At 39.1% G+C, this 25,120-nt stretch overlaps 1 protein-coding gene across 4 annotated transcripts; it reads right to left on the bottom strand.

Moving 5' to 3' along the window:
- Positions 1-5,938: 5,938 nt before the first annotated feature.
- Positions 5,939-18,480, bottom strand: TLR6 (toll like receptor 6). Of its 4 annotated transcripts, XM_081147486.1 has the most exons (5): positions 18,373-18,480; positions 16,472-16,650; positions 10,859-10,941; positions 10,601-10,728; positions 5,939-10,508 (listed from the first exon to the last, which is right to left on the bottom strand). In XM_081147486.1, exons 4-5 carry the CDS (start codon positions 10,610-10,612, stop codon positions 8,049-8,051), a joined length of 2,472 nt encoding a protein of 823 aa, XP_081003612.1. In that variant the 5' UTR covers positions 10,613-10,728; positions 10,859-10,941; positions 16,472-16,650; positions 18,373-18,480; the 3' UTR covers positions 5,939-8,048. The 4 variants fall into 4 exon arrangements, with proteins under 4 accessions (XP_081003612.1, XP_081003613.1, XP_081003614.1 ...); XM_081147487.1 differs by lacking the exons at positions 16,472-16,650; positions 18,373-18,480 and adding an exon at positions 16,083-16,229; XM_081147488.1 differs by lacking the exons at positions 10,601-10,728; positions 10,859-10,941; positions 16,472-16,650 and having other exon boundaries at positions 18,373-18,456.
- Positions 18,481-25,120: the final 6,640 nt, after the last annotated feature.

Raw genomic sequence — 25,120 nt, forward strand, 5'->3', positions numbered from 1 at the left:
ATATGATACTAAGATGAAACACACACAAAAATGTAATTGAATCCATTAAACATATACTTTTCCATTTAAAAAATATAAAAAAATAAAATAATAGAACAAAAATGGGCAAATAAAGCTAAGAAATGTTAGCTGAATTCCTCTGCACTTGCCTTCATCCATGAGCTTGCATGATGTCCAGTCACAAACTGGGCACAGTTCATTGCTGTAATCAGCTTTTCTACCACAGTGAGCAAGGCCAACTTCCCTAAACTAAGAACCTTGGGATTGGTCAATTTCATAGATGAAGGGTGATGTCTCCTTATTGTTTCATTTTCATTTCCTTTTATTATAAATGTCTTGGATGGTTTTTCAGGTTTATTGGCAATGTGTATCCTTTAGTGAATTACCTATTCACATCATTTGCCTATTCTCTATCAGGGTTACGTTTTTACTGTTTAATTGTTATGTTCTCTTTTATGTTACTGGCTCTAACCCTCTGTCAAACTTCTTGCAAACATCTTCTCCAATCACTTACCTTTTCATTTCATGATATTTTGAACCAATAGATACATACATTTTTATATAAACAAGTAGGTTGACTTTTTCTTTGCTGTTACTACAATTTAGTTGTGTGCTGGTAAACCAAGTTACAAAAAGAAAGCCAGATTTGTAACACTTGCTGACATCTGCAGTGTATATATTTCCACTGTAGCTGATTTCTAGCTACCAACTGACCTGTCTGCAAAATTCTTGAATGTTTAAAACTGGCCCTCACAAATCTGTCCTAACCAGCTCCAGCAGACCACTGTTACATTGCTTTTAGGTTTAGAAAGTTCTCCATAACAAAGTCAAAAAACATATGTGCATGTGTTCTTCCCAAACATATTTGTTTAGTTATTTTAATTTTTTATTATCTAAGTAATAAATGTTTACCCAAAAAATCAGAAAATATAAAGAAAAGAAAAATGTCAAATCAATGATAATCTCACCATATAGAGATAATTCAATATCATTTTTGTAGCAACCATGCAGACTTTTCCATGTAGGCTAGGCTCCTGATGCCTCCTGCCAAATTGCTTTTCAGGGAGTTTGTACCAATTTACACACACACACAGCATTTTGTAATCTGCTTTTTTTAATCCATAACACACACATATCTTTTCATGTCAATAAATATCTATCTACATCTTTTATTACTGACTGAATAATATCCCATTTTAGTTATAATGTATTTTTAAAGTATTTTAATAAGAATATATTTAACCAGTCTTCTATTGTTGGGTATTTAGTTTGTCCTCAATTTTTGCTATTATCAACACTGCAAAAAGCAGCATGCCCCTGTATTTCCTTATGATGGGTATGAACAATTATTTCCTTAGGACAGGCTTCAGGAAGTGGAGTTTGTGAACCAATAGACATTAATTTGTACCATTATTCTCTGCCTTTTCTGTTACTATATATCATATATATATATTTAATTTTTATTTATTGATTTGAGAGAGAGGAAAGGAGAGAGAGAGAAAAGCAATTTGTTGTTCCCTTCGTTTATGCATTCATTTGTTGATTCTTGTTTGTGCCCTGACCAGGGATCGAACCCGCAACCTTGGTGTATCAGGACAAGGTTTTAACTTACTGAGCTACCCAACCAGGGCTTGTCATATATTTTTATGATTATTTAATTCAATTTAGGATAGATGTTTTTTAAGTTGCTCATTGGCCATGTAATTCATAGCTTACCAACAATTTCAGTTTCCCTTTCCATCTGTTTGTTCTGATTACATAATAGGGTATGGGCTAGAATTTTTCCTACGACTTAGGTCTAAAACCAAGGACCAGGAAGTGTTATATACCCCATATTCTAAAACAGCTGCCAGCAATAGGGGCCAAGCTCATCCCTCAGGGCATTCTAAAAAGCAGTTGAACCAGACATTGCCACCCCCTTCCCCCAACACCTCTCCCTCACATTTCCCAGCCACCTGAGAATGCTGGGGAGGGCAGTGAGAACATCAGCAGCATTGGGATACCAGTGTTTGTGATGTAAGACTGTGCCCTCTTCTCCCCATGGGAGAGATGACATGCCCTCCTTCCCAAGCCAAGTGAAAAGCGAATGCCAGTTGAATCACTGACAGACACTGGACCAGGAGACTGGACATCTCTTTTCTCAAATGGATGCTTGCTTTGATGCAGAAATGTGCAGGACCCCCCACTCCTGCCAAAAGTGGTCCCTCTCTGAGCAGTCTTAGAGAACATTACATGTGCCCCTGGGAGTTCAGAAGTGTGAGTGAACAGAGGGACTGATATCTACTCTCCTGGAGATTTCTGTTGGAGTAACCCTTGCTCACAGGCATTTAGAGACTGTGCTGTGTCACGTACCCGAGGAAGGTGGTATACATCCACCTCAGCTTTCCTTCATCTTCGTACTCAGAGAAAGCACAGGAGGACTTCATTCATTCTTGCCACTCCATGTAAAGGACAATGGAGACCAGAAGAGAAGACAAGTTATGAGAAACAGCCAACTGGTCAGCCTGAACCCTTAAATAACTTTGTAGAGTACAGACAACTACCAACCCTAGACCTCCTGACTATATTTAACCTATTATTTAAGAAAGACATTTCTATTTTACTGAAGCCCCTGTGTTTGAGGTTTCCCTGTTTGGTGGCTTAGCCTGTACCTTAACCAACACAATCATCTAAAAGAATATCTGCCTTCCTACCTCTCATTCCTGGTTTCCACATCAGAAAGCTAGATCTGGGAGAGGGAGGAGTAGGGAGCACGTATCTCAGGTTGGCCGGTCCCACCCATATATACATCAAGATTGTGCTATAAACCTAGTCTCTGATATGGGAAAGGCGATGAGCTTTAGGTGGAGTTGGAGATTAAAGATACTAAACTAGATTGCACTATTAATACCTCAAAAGGACTGGAGAGGTATGAGATCTTTTTGAGAGATCAAGGGATAAGAAGGGGAGGATTTCCAAATCCACTTGATGGAATGATGAGGAAAATAAAAACTTCTTATTTAGACTTGACTATTGAGATTCCTCCCAAACTAACTGCAATTAAAAACCCTCAGAAAGTCTTTGTGGTTTTAGAAAGCCTTCCAGGTCTCTTTCACTGCCTGCAACTTATTCTCACTCCTTTCTAATCTAATCAATCTGCAGAAATCTAGACAGAAATTGACTCCCCCCACGCCCAGTACTGTTTTATGAGTTCACCTTCTCATTAAAACTCATGCTCTCCCCCACTTACCTCCAGTCATCCAGTCACTGCCTCCCATTCTTTCACACCCATCATTTTATTCTCTTTGCCAATGTCTCCCTTTTTTGCTCTTCTGACTCCCTAAGCAGCTTCTTTCATATTCTTCTCTCTCCCCAAGATAGCACTTTTTTCCTCTTGCCACATCCAGCTGAGTCTCCAGGTCAGCCATGCCAACCCCAGAATAGTGAGTTGAATAATGCACCCCCAGAAGTTCATGTCCACTTGGAACTGCAAAATGTGACCTTATTTGAAAAGAGGGTCTTTGCAAATATATTGACAGTAATGATCGAGACAAGATCATATCGGGTTAAAGAGGGCCCTAAATCCGATAGGAGTGTCCTTAAAAGAGACAGAAAAAAAGAAGACACAGAGACTCAGAAGAAAACGACGCATGAAGACACAGGCAGAGACTGGAATGGTGCAGCTACAAGCCAAGCAATGCCAAGGATTGGTGGCAACCACCAGACACTGGCAGAGAGGTGTGGGACATTTCTCCTTCAGAAACTCCAGAAGGAACCAAACCTGTGGACACCTTGATTTGGGGCTTCTGGCCTCCTGAGCTGTGATAGAATCAATTTCTGATGTTTTAAGCCACCTAGTTTGTGGTAATTTGTTACGGAAGCTGTGAAACGCAAACACACCCAGTAAAGCTACCAATTTGATGTTTTCTTTGCTCATGGTGCCCTTTTACTTCCAACTTTGCACCCACTGTGCCCACCCTTTGAAGGGCCTTCCCAACCACAGGCCCAGGACCCTCACACTGCCCTGGGGTTGCCCAAAGGCCTTTCAACAGGCTTCATCCTAGCAGCCCTCCCTAATCATCTTTGCCATGTCCATTTCCTTCAAACCTCTCACCTTAATTCCTATTCTCATCAAAGTGTTAGTATCTGAAAGTGTATGAAGGCAAACTTTTCGAATCATGGCAGTGGGTTGGGGGCATGGGAAGGCTTCCCACAAACATAAATGGAGGGGGTGCTCTATTTGTATGGGTTTTTAAGATTAAAAATGAGGACTTCAAAGACACTTCATGCTTGTGGCCACTCGGAGCTATTTATTCATTCGACAAGTTTTGACTGAGTGTCTGCAATGGGCACATACTCTTGTCAGAACTGGGGATAAGCAGTGGATAAGACATGGAATGTTCCTTTTCTCCTGGAGCTTATATTTTAGTGGCGGGAAAACAGAAAGCAAGTAAACAAGATAATTTCAAAGAGTGATGTCTGCTGTAAAGAAAACCAAGGGGAGTGATGTGACAGAAAGTGACTGCAGGGAATGCTCCCTTAGACTGGGAATCACAGGGAGGCATCTCTGAAGAGGTGACATTTGAGCTGAGACACAAAGGTCAGGAACAAGCTAAGCATGCTCCCGGGGAAAACTAATCTCACTGGCAAGTACCAGGGGCAGAGAAGGCAGAGGTGGGAATCAATGTGGCACATTCAGGGAACAGCCGAAGGCAGTTGTGGCTGGAGTGAGGTGGGCCAGGGGGAGAAAGGAAAGAGATGCAGAGGGGAAGGAAGGAAGGCAGACCGTGGCAGCAGGTCATGAGGGGGGGCTTGACCTTTGTTCGAACTGCAAGGGGAGGTCATTAGCAGATTGTAAGCAGGGGGTGGCTTAATATAATTTACACCTTACTCCGATTGCTATTTGGAGACTGTGAGGCAGGAGTAAAAGCAAGGAGGCTGGTTGGAAGGGTATTTCTGTCGTACAGGTGAGAGACACTTGTGACTTGGTCAGGATGGTGGATGCCCTGCTCCAGTTGAGGAGTGAAACATGCCCACTCTCCTGTCATGTTCATAGTCAGGAAATATTCAAAGGCTGACCACTGCCCGTGTGCTGTAAATGTCTGTATTCATGAGGGTGCAGATGAAGATGCTCTATTGACAGGATCCAAAAGTATAGTGGCTTAAACAAGGTGGAAGTCTACTTTTCTCTCACATGAGAAAAGGAGCAGTCCAGGACATGCTGAGAGGCTGACTTGAGCCGAACAAAATGGCAGAATGAGAGTGTGTCGTCAACATGTGGCTTTCATCTCCAGGTACTAGACAATTCCTCTAGTACCTCTTTTCTAGTGGGAAGACATGACCCATCTTCTTAGAGATGTGACCCAGAGTGGCACTTAACTTCCAGCTACATCTCATTGCCCAGAATTTAGTCTCATGTCAATATCAAGCTGCAAGGGAGGTTTGGAAATGTAATCTCTAGCTCGGTTGCCCTAATAAAGCTCACACATTCTAGTATTAAATAAAGGGAGATTAAATATTGGTGACAACTAAAAATCTCTGTCACAACATTTTTCAATTAATCTGCATAGTCATCTGTTATGGACTGAATCGTGCTCTATCCAAAATTCATATGTTGAAGCCCTAGCCCCCAGTGCCTTAGAATATGACTACATTTGGAGATAGGGACTTTAAAGAGGTAATTAACATTAAATGACCTCTTATGATAGAGCTTTCATATGTCTGAAATGTGTGGATGTTTTCATATGTGACAGAAATGTAGGTTTTATTTAATTCCAGTTCAAAATATCAAAATTCTTTTATTTTCCATGTCAACAATATTTTCTGGGAAACACACTGAAACCATTTAAAAATATTTGATCATTTAGAATGTGTGACATAGTTTGTTGCTGGTTTTTGTTTTGTTTTGGGTTTTTTTTTTGAGTTTTTTGTTTTTGTGCTTGTTTTGGTTTTTAGTTTAGGAAACAGTCTAACAGAGGCCAAGGAAAATTTACCACTTGGGAGGGGACCTGTGAAGGAGTCAGTGCTTTCCCAAATAACAAGGAGGGGCTAATGCACAGAAGATGACTCTAATAAAATTTCATTAAGGTTTATTTCTTTACAATTATTAATTGTGAAGCTAGTTTATTGGATGAGTTAAGTCTGTAAGGAAAGGGCTTCCTTTTCTCTTTAACCACTGCCCTCTAGCCAGGTTTTGTTGAATCTCCCTCTGTCAGGATATATTCTGAATTTGGGGCAGGTTCCATAGATTTTAGTGACAAGTCTCATTTAACATTTGCACCTCTATTTCAGGCATTAAAATGTCCAGGCCAGTCCAATTTAACACCAGTCTCACACCTAATTCAAAATTCTGCTTGGCCCTAGCTCAGGCCTTTATTCTGAGCAGTGAGGAAGGAGTGTGGTCAGTTCCTTTACTCTGCCTCCATTTCTCTGTCTTCTCTATATTCTGAATGTCCCACAAGGGAAGAGTATAGAAGTCAGAGAGGAGCAAATCTCCCCGAACTATTGGATAAGGCAGACAGGTCATCATGCCTCTGCCTCTCATTATGGCAGAGTCCAAACACTGGCTCTTTCACGGGATGCCATGAAAGAAGCCTATGGCAGATCCCACATTGCACAGTTCCTTGATGCATGTGGCACATTCTCCGGCTGACGTCTAGCAGTAACCCTCTCCCCATACACCTCTTTGCCCTAGCCCCATGCCCTCTTACCACTATAGCCCCTTTGTACAACAGGCTGCCCGAATAGCTGAGGCCCCATCTTGACAACTTCATCCCAGCTACCCTTTCCATGGTCGGCATGGTCCACAGGAAATTTGCCATGCCAAGAAATGAAGGGGCAGATGATAGTCAATTCTTCCTTTCTCTTCTCATTCTGTCGTGCTGGGCTGCCCAAACCAATATCTCTTCTTCTGAATTCTCCAGGTAGGAAGCACTTGTTCATTCATTCAAATTTATCACACACTTATATTTGTAAAGCATTATCCACTCTCTATGTTCACTGCCCGATCCACCACCAAAACTCCAGGAGACATTCATCAAGCTCTTCCAAGAGCTCCCACACCACACACTCTCTGCTGTACTGGGCTGTGCATTCCTGTTACCCTGTAAGCCTTCAGGCTGAGAGTGGGCTGCCAGACTACTCTTCCACTATGTTCAGGGTCCCTCTCATTGCCTTTGGAAGAAATCCAAAGCTATCTGCCCACAGGTCTAGAACCTCTACTTGATGACTCTCTTAAAGTTAGTCCTCTGTAAATGGTAACATGGGTTGATAATTACTTGTCTCTTTCTGCTATTTTTTAGTAAGTCTAGTCTGTGTCTAATATTTCCATTTAAAATGCACCTTTTGTCAGCTTTGAGGCATTCTCCAAAATTCTAAAGCACCATAATGTCCTATACGATAAACAAATAAATAAATAAATTTGGCTCTGAGGTTTTTTTGGCAAGCAGGTAAATCCAAGTCTTTGGCCTCAGCAGCCCATGACTAAGGCTATAGTTTCCTTTATATACACAAACTACTGCATATTTGTGTAGCTAGGTCAGCAATTTAACAAGTGATTATTCAGATGTGAAGAAAAAAGATGTCTTTATTTTCCACAATTGGTCTTTTTCCCAAGCCCTAAAGTTGAACAGCTCACCCAGAGGCCAATGAGAATGCATAGGACACTCCAAGGACCACTGACTGCATGCAGTTGTGAGGTTGACTCTTTCCTTGCTGCCATGAAGTCCCATAAACTCCTGCTCACACAGAATCCATTTGGGAAAGGCAAAGGGAGAGGGAAGATCCTTGAATGACTGAGCATTTACTCAAATGAGACTGTTTCAATTTGCAACAGAATGATTAAACCAGAGGAGAATGAGCTATCTATAATCATAATGGGCAAGTTTGAGCACCATCTCAGCCCCCAGTCTGGTTCCCCAACTCAATTGAAACATGACTGTCGTTAAGTCTTTCTTGAACACATAGAGATGATGCCAGCACCATCTAGACAATAACTTAATATCATGGTGTTCATTAGAACCCATGCTTATGATGGTTCCTTAAGTTGGATTTCCTGGCTGACTTAAAATTTAAGTTTTAACATCATTGTTTTCAGTAGTTAGTATTAATTTCACATTAAAAGAAGCTTTAATGTTAGCCCAAAAAAGTCCATGTTTGCTCTTCTCCTTGGGCCATTCCAAGTAAGTCCTCTGTGCCATGAGAGCCTTCAGCTTGTGATACTTGCTAGGAATGCTGTTCTGTGGAATGGGTTCCAGCAAGATCAGAATTAAGTTATTAGATCCTTCATGAAAGAGATTATGGTGGGCAAAGTAGAGTTCATAATGGCACCACTCACTCTGAACAAAGTTGGGGGACAAAACAAAGATGGACTTGTAACTCTTCTCAATACAGTTTATGATATTTTCCACAATACTCTTGCCAGGAACAAAGTTTCTTTCATGGAGACAAATCCGTATACCTTCTTTTTCTAGGCAAGGTACCAGTTCATTCTTTACCCAGGCAGAATCGTGTTCACTGTATGAAATAAAGGCATGAAACTGGAGAGTTCCTTGGAGTTTTTCTAAATGTATATTCCTAGACCTGTGTCGGGTCTGGGTCCACTGACACATCATCCTGAGATACCAGGGCAGATCAAAACAGATACAGAGGACAGTCACAGTAATAGCCAATACCAGTCCAGTGACCACAATGGTGACAATCAGCAGAGCTGTGTTGCAGGATAATGGAGACACATGGAAGTCCTTTAGTAGGGTTCCCTTATAGCTTCCTGGATAGTCACACTTATAAGAGTCAGGCCAACCCTCTACCACTTCACTTGATACTTGGCCTATACTCTGGATAAATTCTCTTAGATCACATGTACATTGGAATGGATTGTTCCCTGCATTTATGGACCTAATCTTCTGGCAGCTCTGGAAGAAATGAGCTGACGGGTTGGAAATTGAGTTATAGTCAATGGTCAGTACAGAGAGGCTGCTAAAGGTACCACATCCAGGAAGGTGAGCTAAAGAATTGAAAGCAACATTGAGTTCTTGTAAAGCTTCCAGACTGACGACATTTTCAGGGATACTCGCTATTCTATTACTGTGAAGATCAAGAACCTTGACCCTGGGAGGTAAACATGTGAAAACAGAGTCAGTGAGTATATTTGAAGACAAATTTAACACTAGTATACTCTCAGCCCAAGTGCAATTTCTGTCATGTCTATCATATTCCAAAGAATTCCAGCTCACATCCAGTATTTCCAAAGATGGCATATCCTTAGTCATGAGACCAACTTTGAAAAGGTCTTTTAATTTATTCTTTTGTAAGATCAGTGTCTCCAATCTAACTAAAGTGGAGCATTTTTGAAAAATACTATCTGTCAAAACATTCTGGGTAAAGTTCAAAAACTTAAATGTGCTTGTTGCTTGAGGGCAAAGCATGTGTATAAAAGGTGTATCTGATATGGTTAACATCATAATGTTCATCTCAGAAAACACGGTGTATACTGCAGTCTGTGAAAAAAGAAAAACTCTGTTTGTAACATGTTCAATTTTCAATGCTTTCAATGATGTTTCACTGTAAGTAAAGTCTTCTTTATCAATGCTTTTAACTACTGTTAAATTGTAAATATTGAGATACTCTACAGGCTTGGACCAAAGAAATTGAAAAACTCTAACCAAACATCTCCAAGTTGTTTCCACATGGTTGAGGGTCAAATTCAGTAAGTTTGGACCTCTAGTTAGTTCCGATAAAAATTTAATTAAAAGGTGACAGTTCTCATCCTTCAATTTAATATTACTCAGTTGTAAGCACCCTAAACTATTAACTGATATGTTTGCTTGGACAGAGAAGAAATTATTTGGGTGAAAAACGAGGTGAAGTGTTTTTGTATTCAGAATTTGAAGACTTTCTGTCTCATGTTCTTTCACATAATAACTTTCCAAATCCAGAAGGATGCCACTTAGATGCAGGTGAGCAACTGGTAGCAGATCTAATTGTTGTAAATGTTTAGCACTTAATCCCAAGAAATTCAGTTGAGTCAAGTTGCCAAATTCCTTACAGATGGGCAGGGCATCAAAGTCATTGAATGAGAGGTCTAAATGCTTGAGACTGGTGATAGGATGGCATGATATCTTCTGCAACTGATTGTGCGATAAATCCAAATATTCCAAGTCCTGGTTGAATTTGAAAATACTAATATCAAGGTACTGGAGTCTATTATGGGAAAGCCTCAAAACTTTCAGCCCTGTAAGAAAGCTGACGTCTGAGAGGTGAAGCTCAGATATGTAGTTTTGAGACATATCTAAGACTTCGGTTTTGGGTGGCAGGTCTTTTGGAACGTGAATAAGGCCTTTATTTGACTTATTTACTGCAAAGTCATTTTCATCAGAGAACTGGATTATGGTCCCAACTATTAAGATTATGATGTAAACAGAATGAAAGCTTCTGACAATGGACTCTTTGTCCTTGGTCATGATGTTGAAGCAGCTATTGCCCAAAGGGTTATTGCTGTTCTTCAGAGCATCTTGATATGCATCCAAATTCTAGAAATATAATTACATTAAGATGTATAAAGAGTGAGTGATTGCTCTCAAACCTCCACTACTAAATACAAAGTCTCAATTATTTTACTCACCATGAAAATCATAATGCTGCCTAACTCATACAGGGGTATCCTGTGAGCAGCAACGGCAGCTGTGTTGGCCACAAGGCAGTGTCCTGTGCCACACCAGAGTGCCCAAAATCACACCTGCCTGGGACCACCTACAGGTAGAAGTTAGAAGTGCTCTTACAGGCTAGTGAGGGGCATTGAAATAACACATAATTTTTTAGTCACAGGATCTTGTTTTTGACATAATTCCCATGAAAATGGATATGTGTTTTTCCAACTCACATTAGGCCAGAAGCAAAACATTCAGAGAAACAGGATTCAGCACTTGACATCATCTGTAAACATCAAGTTCCTAGAGTGACACACTGATAAAAGAGGGAAAGACAGATAAATATTAATAAGTACATTGAAGAAGTCAGAAGGCATGTCAGGCCAAAGCTGCTATACGGAAGAGAGAGCAGGTTCCCTGCAGCCCAGGAAATCTCACTGCACTACGACATAGTATAGACACTGATGTTTGTGACAATCAGTGAATGAGAAGGTGTCTTGGCTGAGGGGTGGAGGCAGGTGCACAAGCCCACAGACCCCACATTTGTGATGGGGACAAAGAGTTGGAACTTTGAGGCTCACTGGACCCCATTCAGGATCTGATCTGCACACACTGGAAAAAACATCTGGGCGCCCCCAGGGAGCAGGAGCAGGCAGCGACATTTCTTAAGTAGGGCCTTGTGTAGCAGGGATAATCAAGAGCAGATTTTGACTAGTTGTTCAGTTTTATTAACAAAAGGACCCACCGTTCATCACCTGAGGGTATACTAGAAATAGTGAAATAGTTAAGAGATGAGTAGGGCTTCAATTAACCATTCTTTGGAAGAGTAAATACTCTCCAGGTTGGGCACGTTCCAGTAAAAAATGACATAGTTTTTTCTTTTAAATTATTTTTATTATAAAATTATTTAAATATGTACAAACAAAAAACAAATATGTATTGAGTGCCTACTATGTGCTGGGCACTGTTCTGGGCATTGGTGACAGACTATATCCTTGATCTCAGGGAGTTTGTAATGTGGTGGAACTAGAATTATAAGTGGACCAGGCCACTTCATTTCTTTTCTTTTCTATTTTTGACCAAAATCTTTTTTTTCTTAATCCCTTTATCTTTTTCACCCAATCCCCAAACTCCCTCTCCTCTGGCATCCATCAGTCTGTTCTCTGTTTCTATGAGTCTGTTTCAATTTTGGTTGTTCATTTATTTTGTTCTTTAGATTCCACATATAAGTAAGATCATATGGCATTTGTCTTTCTCTAACTTATTTCACTTAGCATAAAAACTTCCAGGTCCATCCATGCTGTTGCAGATTAAGATTGCATATATATATATATATATATATATATATATATATATATATATAATCACAGCTTTTTTTATCTACTTGTCTATTGATGGTCACTTGGGTTGCTTCCATATTTTGGCTATTATAAATAACACTGCAATAAACACAGGGGTGCATATACTCTTTTGAATTAATGTTTTGGGTTTCCAAGGACATATACTCAGAGGTGGAATCACTGGGTCACAAGGCAGTTCCATTTTTGATTTTTTGAGGAAACTCCATACTGTTTTCCACAGTGGATGCACCAATCTGCATTCCCACCAACAGTGTGCAGGGGTTCCCTTTCCTCCACATCCTGGCCAGCACTTGTTATTTGTTGATTTATTGATGGTAGCCATTTTCACAGGTGTGAGGTGACATCTCATTGTGATTTTAATTTGCATTTCTCTGATGATTAGTGAAGTTGAGCATCTTTTCATATGTCTATTGGCCATCTATCTGTATGGCCTCTTTAGAGAAGTGTCTATTCAGGCCCTCTGCCCACAAAATGGCATATTTTTTTAAAAGTTAATTATACTTCAATTTTTTTTAAATGGCATATGGTCACCGTTCCTCCCATACAGCCTCTCCCATTGTCCACCAAAACACGCATGAAAAGACATGAACACTTGAAAACCTACCTTACCACCTAAAACTAAGAAAGATGGAAAATTAATGGCAGGATCCAAAAGCATCTACATTCATGAAAAAGTAACTGAGCTATATTAAGGAGCACCCAGGACACTTAAGCTTTGTCTCAAGAAAATAAAGTCCCTGACAAACAGTATGAACACATCTTGTTCCTCTGTGTTTGTCTCTGATTCAAACACCAAGGATGAGTAACAACCAGGTAATTAAGTAGCATTTCTTTAACTCCAATGGTACTGATGTGAGTGGATCACAACACTGAGTTTTACTTCCACGTGCCACCATCCTCCAGCTCTTTATCATATAGTGATGTACACTCTCAGGTAAAAGCTGGGCAAGAAGTATTCTTACTACTTCTATTCAACAGAGTATAGTGGAAGTCCTAGCCAGAGTAATTAGGCAATAAAAAGAAACAAAAGCATCCAAATTGGGAAGGAAGAAGTAAAATTATCTGTATTCAGATGATATGACCTTATATGTAAAGAATCCTGAAGACTCCACCAAAAGCCAAAAAAAAAAACAAAGAAAAACTGTTAGAACTAATAAATTCAGTAAAGTTGCAAAATACAAAACCAACATACAAAATCAATCATGTTTCTATATACTAACAACAAACTACCTGGAAAAGAAATGAATGAAACAATCCCATTTATAATTGCATCAAAATAACAAAATACCTCAGAATAAATTTAACAAAGGAGTGAAAGACCTACACACTGAAAACATAAGAGGCCAGCCAGTGTGGCTCAATGGTTGAGCATCAACCCATGAACCTGGAGCTCACAGTTCGATTCTTGGTCAGGGCACATGCCTAGGTTATGGGTTCAATCCTCAGTAGAGGGTGTACAGGAGGCAGCTGATCAATGATTCTCTGTCATCATTGATGCTTCTATCTCTCTCCCCTCTCCCTTCCTCTCTCTGAAATCAATAAAAACATATTTTTAAAAAATTATTTAAAACATAAGACACTGATGAAAGAAGCTGAAGACAGATAAGTGAAAAGATATCTTGTGTTCATGGATTAGAAGAAACAATATTGTTAAAATGTCCATACTACCCAAAGCCATCTATAGATTCAATGCAATAGCTATCCAAATTTCAATGATATTTTTCACAGAAATAGAAAAAAATTCATATGGAACCACAAAAGACCCCAAATAGCCAAGCAATTCTGAGATAGAACAAACCTGGAGGCATCACACTTCCTGTAAACTATGTTACAAAGCTATAGTAATCAAAACAGAATAATGTTCATATAAAAACAGACACATAGACCAATGGAAGAGAATTGAGAGCCCAGAAATAAACCCATGCATAAACTGTCAACTAATATTTGATAATGGAATCAAAATTACTCAATGGGGAAAGAGCAGTCTCTTCAATAAATGGTGTTAGGAAAACTGTATGTGCACATGCAAAAGAATGAAGTTTGGCCCCTATCTTACCCCACTCACAAAAATTTACTCCAAATGGATTAAAAACTTAACTATAAGAATTAAAACAATAAAACTCCTAAAAGAAAACCTGACACGGTCTTGCCAATAATTTTTTGGATCTGACATCAAAAACAGAAACAACAAAACTGAAAATTAAAAAGTGGAGCTATATCAAACTAAAAGGCTCTACACAGCAAAAGAAACAATCAGCAAAATGAAAAGTCAACCTATGTATTTGGAGAAAACATTTATAAACCATGTTATCTGATAAGGGATTAATATCCAAAACATATAAGGAACTCATATAACCCAATAGCAAAAAGTAAGAACAAAAACAAATAATTTGATTAAAAAACGGGCAGAGGACTTAACTGGACAATTTTTCAAAGAAAGCATACAAATCATTACCAATAAGTACATAAAAAGATGCTCAATATCACTAGCCATCAGGGAAATGCAAATTAAAATCACAATGAGAAGTCACCTCACACCTGCTAGAAAGGCTGTTATCCAAAAGACAAGAGATAACAAGTGGGGGTAAGGATGTGGAGAGAAGGGAACCCTTGAGCACTCTTGGTAGGAATGTAAATTGGTGCATCCACTATTGAAAACAGTAAAGTTTCCTTAAAAATAATTAAAATGAGAACTACCATATGATTCAGCAATTCCACTTCTGGGTATACTTCTAAAGGAAATAAAATCACTACCTCCAAGATAAAGTACCCCCTTGTTCATTGCTACATCATTCACAATAAGACATGGAAACAACCTAAGTGTTCATTGACAATAAAAAAAATTATATATATAATAAATAAGCTGAATAATTCAGCTATAAAAAGAAGAAAATCCTGCCATTTGTGACAACATGGATGGACCTTGATGGTATTATGCTAAGGGAAATTAAGTCAAAGAAAAACAAATACTGTATGATCTCACTTATATGTGGAATCTAAAAAAGCCAAACTCATAGAAACAGAGAATAGAAAGGTAGTTGCCAGGGGCTGGGTGGTAGGGAAATGGGAGATGTTGGTCAAAGGGTACAAATTTCTAGATATAAGACAATTAAGTTCTGGGGATCTCATGTGCAGCCCAGTGACTATAGTTAACAATATTGTATTATGTACTTGAAAGTGTCTAAAAGAGTAAATCTTAAATATTCTTACCCAAAAAATGGTAATTGAGGTGATGGATGTGTTAACTAACCTTATTGTGGTAATTAATTTGCAATATATATGTTATCAAATTATCACATTGTAGACCTTAAACTTATAGAATGTTATATGTCAATTATATCACAATAAAGCTGGAAGCAGAAAGAACTGGGCAAAAGGTAAGGAGAACTTGAGGGGGCACATTGCATTCTAAGACGTGTAAGCCATATGATGATACTTGTAAAAGGGGGCAGAGATAAGAACACTAGTAGCTGTATTCATCAGAAAAGACAGTTTGTAATAAAAATGCATTAGGTCAAAGTATGAGAAAATTGGGCAATAGGAGAGGAGAAGTTACTACTTTATACTACTTAAAACAAATTGCTCACAGTAAAAAATATAACAGATAAGAACACTTATACAATCAATAGTACTACACTAAAATTTACAAAGTAAAAAGGTTAAAAACACAAAGAGATATTGATAGTGAAAGTATTTAGTGTATTTCTTTGAGTTATAGGTAGATCAAGTAGCAAAAAATATATATGGAAGATTTGAATAAAATAATTAGTAAAGGTTTAATAAAGACTTACAGACTTTGTACCTACTAAAAGAGTACATTGTGTATCTAAATCCCCAGTGTTCATGGAGCATTTACTAAAATTAATTTTCTTAGGTCAAATAATTTTTTGAATAAATACCCCAAAGCAAATATTGTTAAAGTCACATTGCTCGCTACAAAATAAACTTTTTAAACCACTTTTTAAATTTTCTAAATATTTTCTGGATCAAGAAAATCACATTTTTAATTAGAATTATGAGAGTTAACAGGATGTTGTACACATGCTCCAGCCACCTCCTCTTACCTAAATCCCCAAAATGATGACAAAATACGTACATGTAAAAGCAAGAAGGGAAGTTCTTAGGGAACTGAAACCAAGAGAAGCCTCTGAAGTTCACAAGCAGATTGGACTATAATAAACAGAATATTAGCTTCACAAAGATGTTCACTTCCTACTTCCAGAACTTGTGAATATGCTGTTACATGGAAAAAGAGAATTAACATTCCAGCTGGAGTTAAGGCTGCTAATCAGCTGACTTTAAAATAGGAAAAATATCCTGGATTATTTGGGTGGGCCCAATGTAATCACAAGAGTCCTTACAAGTGGAAGAGGGAGGCAGAAATAAGAACTCTCATTTACTACTTACTGGCAGAAAAGAAAATTAGTACAAACTTTCTGAAGGACAATTTGGTCACATATATAAATTCCTTAAAAATATGCTTACCCTGCCCTGGCCGGTGTTGCTCAGTTGCTTGGAGCGTTGTCCCTTATAGTGAAAGGTTGCTGGTTTGAGTCCCAGTCAGGGCACATACCTAGGTGGTGGGTTCGATTCACGGTCAGGGTGTGTAGGGGAAGCAACCGATCGATGTTTCTCTCTCTCTCTCTCTCTTCCTCCCCTTCTTTCTAAAAAATCAATAAACATGTCATTGGGTGAGGATTTATATATATATGTGCTTATCCCTTATTTTAGCAATTCCAGTTCTCAGAATTTTCTTCTAAAGGAATTACCAGAGATATACATAAAATATTACTACGAGGATGCTCATGACATGATGAAAAGTTAAAAAAATGATAATGTCTAGTGTAGAAAGTGGGTTAATCAATCATGGCACACCCATAACATGGAATAGCATTCAGTCTCAAATATTGCACTTTTGAGGAAAAAATAACATCTACAATGTAATGTTACGTGAATAAAAGAATACAAAATTGTATACGTGGTAGGACTCTACTTTTTCAAAATGTGATTAAAACCTGACATATGCGCAAAGCCTAGGGGATATCAGATGCTAATAGTATCTGGATCTCTGAATCATAGATAAAGTTAATTTTCTTTCTTACGCTTTTGTATATTTCCAAAATTTCTAATTTTGAACATCTTTTATAAGTCAAAAAAGGTTTGTCTTAAAATACAGCTAATGTAAAAATAGTTTATATTTAAAGAAACATGCTTGTGTTGTTTGTATACATAGAGGGAGAACTTCTTCCACATGATGCTACATAACTGACACTTATGAGTGAGAACATTTACCTGAAGGTCCCCCTGTGGTGTTTGTGTTCAGGAGACTGAAATGTAGCCTCTATGTGGAAAAGTTGATCAGCTACCATTAAAGCACCCTGCCCCCAAAACATAGTATTCCTTCAGGGGCATTTATGCCCGCAAGCTGTTCCCAGTGTATATACTTAACAAAACCAGCTAGGAACTTTTATATTTAAGAAAAAATAAAGGAGAGGAAAAAGGGAGATGAGAATGGATGATTACAGAGTTCACAACTTTTTTTTCCAGGAGGTAAAAAGAGATAAAAAGAAAAGTTGTTTTTTCTTTTTCTTTAATGCATTGAATGAAAAGAGGGAGTAAAAAGACAGACGGAAGAAGCTCAATTTGAGAAAAACACCATAGTGGACAGGATCTATGAAAATTAAGACTACAAGAAAGGGAAGATACAGAAAACATTGAGGCAAATGTGATTCCATAATTAAGTCAACAAGTGTGCAAGAGAAACCTTGTTTTGTCAAAGTTTTGGTGAGAGACTCAGAGGAAGGCAATTCCTAGGTCAGGTTCCACCACTTCTTTCATTTAATAACTATTTATTCAGAGTGTACTATGTGCCAGGACTTTGCTGGGTGTTAGGTGCTGGGGTTATAAATATGAATAGCACTGGCATAATCCCTGCTTTCCAAATGCTTATAAATTAGTGACAGATACAAATAAGCAATTATAGAACCATGCGACAGGGAACCTAAAACACTTGTGTCTACCATAAAGATACGTAATATGCGATAGGTGCCATATCAGTGGCATAAACTACTATAAATATTACTGAAAACAAGGAACTAGAGAAAGGTGAGAAAAGAAAATGTAGTAGACAAAAGCAGAAGAAATAAATATCATCGGTTAGTTCTTTCCTTAACTATGGTTATCTTTGTACCCTTTCAAGATAGTCATAGCTTTAGCTTTCTTGTATATTTAAAAGACATTGGCAACATTTAAGAAAACACTTAAAATCGTTTTGAAAAAACATCAAAGAAACATTACCTATTTACTATACAATAGTTAGCATTTTCTTGCTTGTTTGAAGTAATTATTCTATAATTTTTAAAATCCACAAAAGCTTGCTTACTTACCAAGATTTCTTTCTCAGAAGAAGAGAAAATAACTTCTAAAGGCAGAAAAATAAGTGCTTGACGAAGTGGAAGTCCTTAGTTTATAAAGCCAAACACCACAGAAACAGTGTTGTGCCATCTGTTGGACCTTCCTGGAATTACTCCTACACGGGAATTTCCCTTTCAAGGGTCACTGTGCAAAGCACGTGACTCAGCAGGTTTTTATGGGCTACAGACTAAAACAGTAATCAAAATTTTACATACATATAAGAAAGCAACTTATGACCATTTCAGTGTGAAGAAAACTGTTTCTAAGGTAATACTTATCTGTAAGATTTTGTAGCCTGAATGTGAAATTGTCACCAGAGTGGAAAGTTATTGAACATTGCCTGTTTTCTATTATCACCATACTTAATATTTCCAAAGTAATAGCAACTACCATTATCAAGCAATTATGGAGCATTATCTTAGCTGGATGAGATACTTCCAAATAAAATAAGCTTAGGTCCAAGATTTTTTTTAAATCAACTTTCAAGGAAAATTTAGTAGTTAATACATATATAGCCACACCGGGAGGAAATTGCATCCTGTTTCCCCACATTCTGACCAACATGTAGTATTATTAAAGGCTTTAATTCTAGATTCTAGAATAATAAATAACACTGAGATCCTGCAGGACTAATTAAAAATCAATTTTCTAAAGAACATTTAGAATAACTTTTTCATATTTAAATCATTTTTGGTTTTCAATTACAGATGACATAGATTATTATATTAGTTTCAGGTGTACACCCCAGTGATTAGACATTATATAACTTACTAAGTGATCATCCCAGTAAATCTCACATCCGACACCATACATAGTTACTATATTATTATTGATTATATTCCCTATGCTGTACATTGTATTCCCATGACTATTCTGTAACTACCAATTTGTACTATTTAATCCCATCATCTTTTTCACCCGTCCTCCAAACCCCCTCCCATCTGGCAAACATCAAAATGTTCTTTGTATCTATGAATCTGTTTTTATCCTGCTTGTTCACTTAGTTTTTTAGATTCAGTCGTTGATAAATGTATTTATTGCCATTTTATTTTTTATATTTTTTATCTTTTTTCTTCTTTTTCTTGAAGAAAACCCTTTAACATTTCATGTAACACTGGTCTGGTGGTGATGAACTCCTTTAGCTTTTTCTTATCTGTGAAGCTCTTTATCTGACCTTCAGTTCTAAATGATAGCTTTGCTGGGTAGAGTGATCTTGGCTATAGGTCCTTGCTTTTCATCACTTTGAATATTTCTTGTCACTCTCTTCTGGCCTGCAAGGTTTCTGTTGAGAACTCAGCTGACAGTCTTATAGTAGCTCTCTTGTAGGTAACTAACTGCTTTTCTCTTGCTGCTTTTAAGATTCTCTCTTTGTCTTTAATTATGCATTTTAATTATGATATGTCTTGGTGTGGGCCTCTTTGGGTTCATTTTATTTGGGGCTCTCTGTGCTCCTGGACTTGTATGTCTATTTCCTTCACCAAGTTAGGGAAGTTTTCTGTCATCACTTTTTCAAATAGGTTTTCAATTTCTTGCTCTATCTCTTCACCTTCCAGCATTCCCATGATGCAAATGTTGGTATGCTGCAAGTTAGCCCAGAGGCTCCTTCCACTATCCTCATTTTCTTTGAGCTCTTTTTTCCTTTTTGCTATTCTGATTGGGTGTTTTTTGCTTCCTTATATTCCAAATCAGTGATTTGATTCTCAGTTTCTTCGACTCTACTGTTGATTTCCTGTAAATAATTCTTCACTTCAGTTAGTGTCTCCTTCATTTCTGACCGGTCCTTTTTATGCTGTTGAGGTTCTCACTAAGCTCACTGAGCATCCTTATAACCGGCATTTTGAACTCTGCATCTAGTAGATGGCTTGTCTCCATTTTTTTTTAGTTCTTTTTCTGGAATTTTATTCTGTTCTTTCATTTGAGACATATTTCTTTATCTCCTCATTTTGGCCCCCTCCCTGTGTTTGTTTCTATGTATTCAGTAGAGATGCTACATCTCCTGGGCGTGGTAGAGTGGCCTAATGTAGTAGGTGTTTTATAGGGTCCAGTGGCACAGCCTTCCTGATCACCCAAGCTGGGCACTCGAGGTACGCCCCTCACCCCATGTGGGCTGCATACACTCTCCTCTTAGAGTTGAGCCTTGATTGCTGTTGACAGGTCAGTGGGAGTGGTTTACCCCTAGGCCAATCAGCTGCAAGGACTGGGTGTGACCACTGATCACCAACTTCAGACTACAATGGAGGATCAGCTGTGCAGAAGCCCACCCCCCAGAGAAGAACTTACTTCAGCAGACCTCTGGTCCCCATTGAGTTTGCCCTTGAGTTGTCGCTTGTGGAGGTGGTTGGGTGGTGATGCTTCAAGGTGGTCTGAAGCTGTCCACTGGGTGCCTGGCTCTGGGGCCTTCTGGTAGGTGCAGGTCAAGGTCAGCCACAGCCTGTGTTACTCCCAGGGACACCTGTCATGAGCTACAAAGTGATCTGCAGATGGCTGCTACTTTTGCTGGGCTTGGAGGTGTCCAGACAAGGCCAAGCTGTGAACCAAGGCCAGCTGCTGCTAGTGCTGGGCCTGGGGCCACTTAGCAAGAGGCACACTGAGGCCAGATGTTGCTTGTTTGAGAGATTTCAGAAAAATCAAGCATGAGCCACAACAGGCCATTCATATGGAAAAGCCAGTGGAAACAGCTTGAGTGGGCTTAAAAGTTGGGTGGGTCAGGGTCTCAGGGAATCACCAGGTCAAGGTGAACAGGGTTAGCCAGGTAGATAGAGTTTCAGATATGTAGCCTGCCTGCTGGCCCCATGGGGAATGGCTCATCAAAGAAACAATGGCCTCTGCCAGCACTTCCGTCTGGAAGAAAGCTGTCCCCACAGCTCCCACTCTGATGCCAGACAATTCAGTTCCTCCCTGTAACTCTCTGGTGTCTTTTAATCTGCTGTCCCAGTGCTGGAGCTCAGAGTGAGTGAGTTCAAGTAAGTTTATGTGTGCCCTTTAAGGGGAACTGCCTGGACTCCAGTAGCCCTCCCTTTCCCTCAGCCTCAAGCCCCACTTGTTTTTACAGCCAGAAGTTATGGGGACTTTTCTTCCTGGCACTGGAACCCTGGGCTGGGGGGCCTGATGTAGGACCCCTTGCTCCTCAGGGAGCACCTCCACAGCTAAGATATCCTTCCCAGTTTTTATCCACCACATGTGGGTGTGGGACCAGCCCATTCCACATCTCCACCCCTCCTACCAGTCTCGATGTGGCTTCTTTAATTCCCTAGTTGTAGGACTTTCATTTAGCCAGACTTCAGGCGGTTCTGAATCATGGTTGTTCTGCAGTTTAGTTGTAACTTTGATGTGGTTGTGGGAGGAGGTGAGTATCGTGTTTACCACTAGAATAATTTTTGAATATTGTCAAATTAACTCAAAATGAGTCTGGGGCTTTGGTTAGAAATAATTGATGAAGATTTTATTAAAGGGTCTTAGAGTTTAGAAAAACCCAAAAGCGTTCCAGAGAAGAAAGAAAAGTTCCCAGGCTAGTTAAAACAAGAATAGAATAATTTCCTCATGCCTCAACCTACTTGATTTCAGTAATTTCACAGCTCAACTATAGTGACCCCGTTTTATTCCTTCACTCTATTTTTCCAATATAAATAAGGGTTGATAGAAAATGAGGGTGTCTGGTTAACCAGAGACTTCAGGTAGCCAGCATTCCCTATTCCTAACACTTTCCACTTACTTGAGGTTCTATAAAGAACTGAACATATGAGTTAAATAATCATCCTATAATTAATCCCACTGTATTGCATTACTTCATTGTCACAAAAAAGCAAGTTAAGACCTTACAGTTTGACTTATGACAAAGTTGGACATCTGGTAAGAATCACTTCTGCTTTTAAGAAGAAGGGAAAGACCAGCTTTTGACTATTCATCCTCACTCACCAAACATAATAGGAAGTCTTCTCAGGCCTGGGGAGGGTCAGCAAGTAGGTGGGTCTCTGCCAGACCAGCAAAAGGAGTGGCTATCTGTGACATGGGGAAACCAGATTTGGAAACAGGCAGAAAGGAAAAGGGCCAGCTGCAGCTTTGAAGAACATTCGAGCAACACGGGACAAAAGTCTTTAAGAAAATACACACACATGCACACACACATCACTGCAGATATGGTCACATCGCAGTGACTTTAACAAATGCTCTTTAGGATATTGCATAATAATGCTGGCTTCAGGGAACAAGGAGACGATTCTTGTCACAACTGTTATAATTCCGAGAAATGTCTTTAAGAAGAAGACAAAAACCAGGTAATGTGGAAGAGAGCATGGCCAACAGACAGAGTACTAGGCTCACCACATTCACAATGCCATGTACTAGCTGTGTGGTCCTGGCTGGGCAAGCTATTTAACCTCACAGAGACTCCTTTTATTCCTCCAAAGAACAGGGGTACTTGTGATTTGTAGGGAAGATAATGAATATAAAGTGGCTGTAATAGTGACTGACACAGGAGAGAAGTCATAGTAAGGAGCTTTGGAATTCCATGCAAGCTTTACCTTTTTACATTCTGAGGTGGAAAGACTTCAGGATATACTACTAAGAAAAGTAAGGTATAGAATGGTATGGAGAGTGTGACAACATTTGTATATAGTCTAGTCTTTAAGACATTTGCATAGGTGATCTTCTCGCCAGGCGTTGTTCTGAGTACTTTACAAGTATTAACTCACTTAACCCTGACAAAGGTGCTATGAGATAAGTAACATCATTACCCCACTTAAAGAGGAAGGGGGGAAGAGGGAAGCAGTTAACTGTCCAAGGTTGCACTGCTGGTCAGTGGTGGGGCTGGGGTTTGAATCCAGGTGCAATCTATCCCCTGTGTCTGTGTGCTTCAGCATTACACCGTTTGTCCTTATAAGAATCACTCAGAGGAAAGACACAGAGAAGGCAGCAAGCCATTCTGAAAACAGAGGCAGAGATTGGAGGTTTACAGCCACAAGTCACGAAATGCCTGGAACCCCCAGAAACTAATGGCTCTGTCAACACCTTGGTTTTGGACTTCTGGCCTCCAGAACTATAAGAGAATAAGTTTCTGCTGTTTTAAATCACCCAGTTTGTGGGGATTTGTTATGGCAGCCACAGGAAACTAACACAAAGGTCTACATACATATGCTGATAAATGCTTTGTTTTTTTTCCCCCTAAGATACCTAAACTGTTACCTTTGAGCAGAGGAACCAAGGGAGAGACACATTTTTATTACCATTTTATGCTATTTTGCCTTGTTTGAATTTTTAGAATATGTATATGCATTACTCTTTTATGCATTTTTACTTTAGAAAATAAAGTAGTATCATAGTGGGATAAGTAAAATAACATAGTCTGAAGCCAGTAAATACACTGCCCTGATATGAACAGAGGCAAAGCTGCCTTCTTCTTCCCCCAGAAAATCAATAAATAAATATTACTGTCTGCCAATGGCTTTGAAACAAACTATATAAAAATTATTAAATACACAAACCACCAAAATTAAATTGATAACTTAGATATTAAATATCGATATTAAAACCAAAATTTTCCACTGCATTAAAAAAAGATAAGCTACAGTTTGGGAAAGATATTTGTAACACATATAACCACAAAGGATTGATATACAAAATACATAAAGAATTTCTTCAAATCAATAAGAAAATGACTAACAAGCCCAATGGGAGGATTAACAAAGAATATAAACAGATGGATAACAGAAGAGGAATTAGAAAGAGCTCAAACATATGATAAGGAAAACATCCACATTAGGATATGGGAGATACAAATTAAGACAACCAGGAAACGCCATTGTACAACCCTGAGCTGGACAAAAATTTTAAACACCTGATAATACCAGATGTTGGTCAGAATGTGAGAAAACAGCTGCCAAACATGTCTAGAGAGTCTAACTTAAGTTGCGCAGGAAAGGGCCGGGCATGTGTTATTTTAAAAGCTCTTGGGGTGATTCCATTCCAACACTGAGGGTCAGAGTGCTCTGAGACCTAAACTCTGTCCTGAACACATCGCCCTCTAGTGGGCCCTATTTTCCCAACTGCATCCTTCACACCTCTTAGCCTGGAAGTGAGACAGGTATCCCTAACTCTGAGCTGCTACTTCCAGATCACTGTTCCTCCCTTCAACCCTTGAAACCTACCCCTCCTTGTTGCAGTCCTCCCTGGAGCCTCATCACTGTCTCAGTGTTATTTTAGTACCGTTCACTAAGTCCAGCACCACCCCTGCCATAATCCTAGTGATTTCAATAGCTATGTAGAAATTTTCATGCCCCCGGCTTCTTAGTTCTTTGATATTCTCTCGCCTAATGATCTTTTCCTGCAACCTACCTCAGCCATGCATTCCCCTATTATAACCTAGATATTATTAGTACCAACGGCTGTATTCTCTCCATAATCTCAATTGCCAGGCTCCCACTTTCCAGCTACCACCTCCAACTCTTTCTCTCTGATACCAACAATTCCCTAGCCCCACTGCACTGGACTGAAAGATCATGACCCATCCTTTCAATCATCCCTCTGAGTTCACCCACAGCTACCTTACTCTTCTTTCCTCAGCCCAGGTTAAATCCAGCTCGCCACTGGACTACACAGAGCCTGAGCAGCTTAATGTTGTTGGAGAAAATACATGCCCATGACTGTCACACTTAAAGTTCATGACTGGATCCCAGCCTCAAGAGCGAGCAGCTGTATGACCTGTTCTACTCCCTTTCCCCAGCC

The sequence above is a fragment of the Miniopterus schreibersii genome (assembly GCF_964146895.1).
Source record: "Miniopterus schreibersii genome assembly, chromosome: 1".
Classification (NCBI taxonomy): Eukaryota; Metazoa; Chordata; class Mammalia; order Chiroptera; family Miniopteridae; genus Miniopterus; species Miniopterus schreibersii.

Excerpts from the sequence above, each read along its gene's own strand:
- TLR6 (XM_081147485.1), bottom strand. The coding sequence starts at position 10,879 with ATGTTTTGCTTCTGGCCTAAT. Across the intron at positions 10,509-10,858 it reads TGTTTTGCTTCTGGCCTAAT|AATTTGGATGCATATCAAGA; the intron begins GTGAGTTGGAAA and ends TTATATTTCTAG.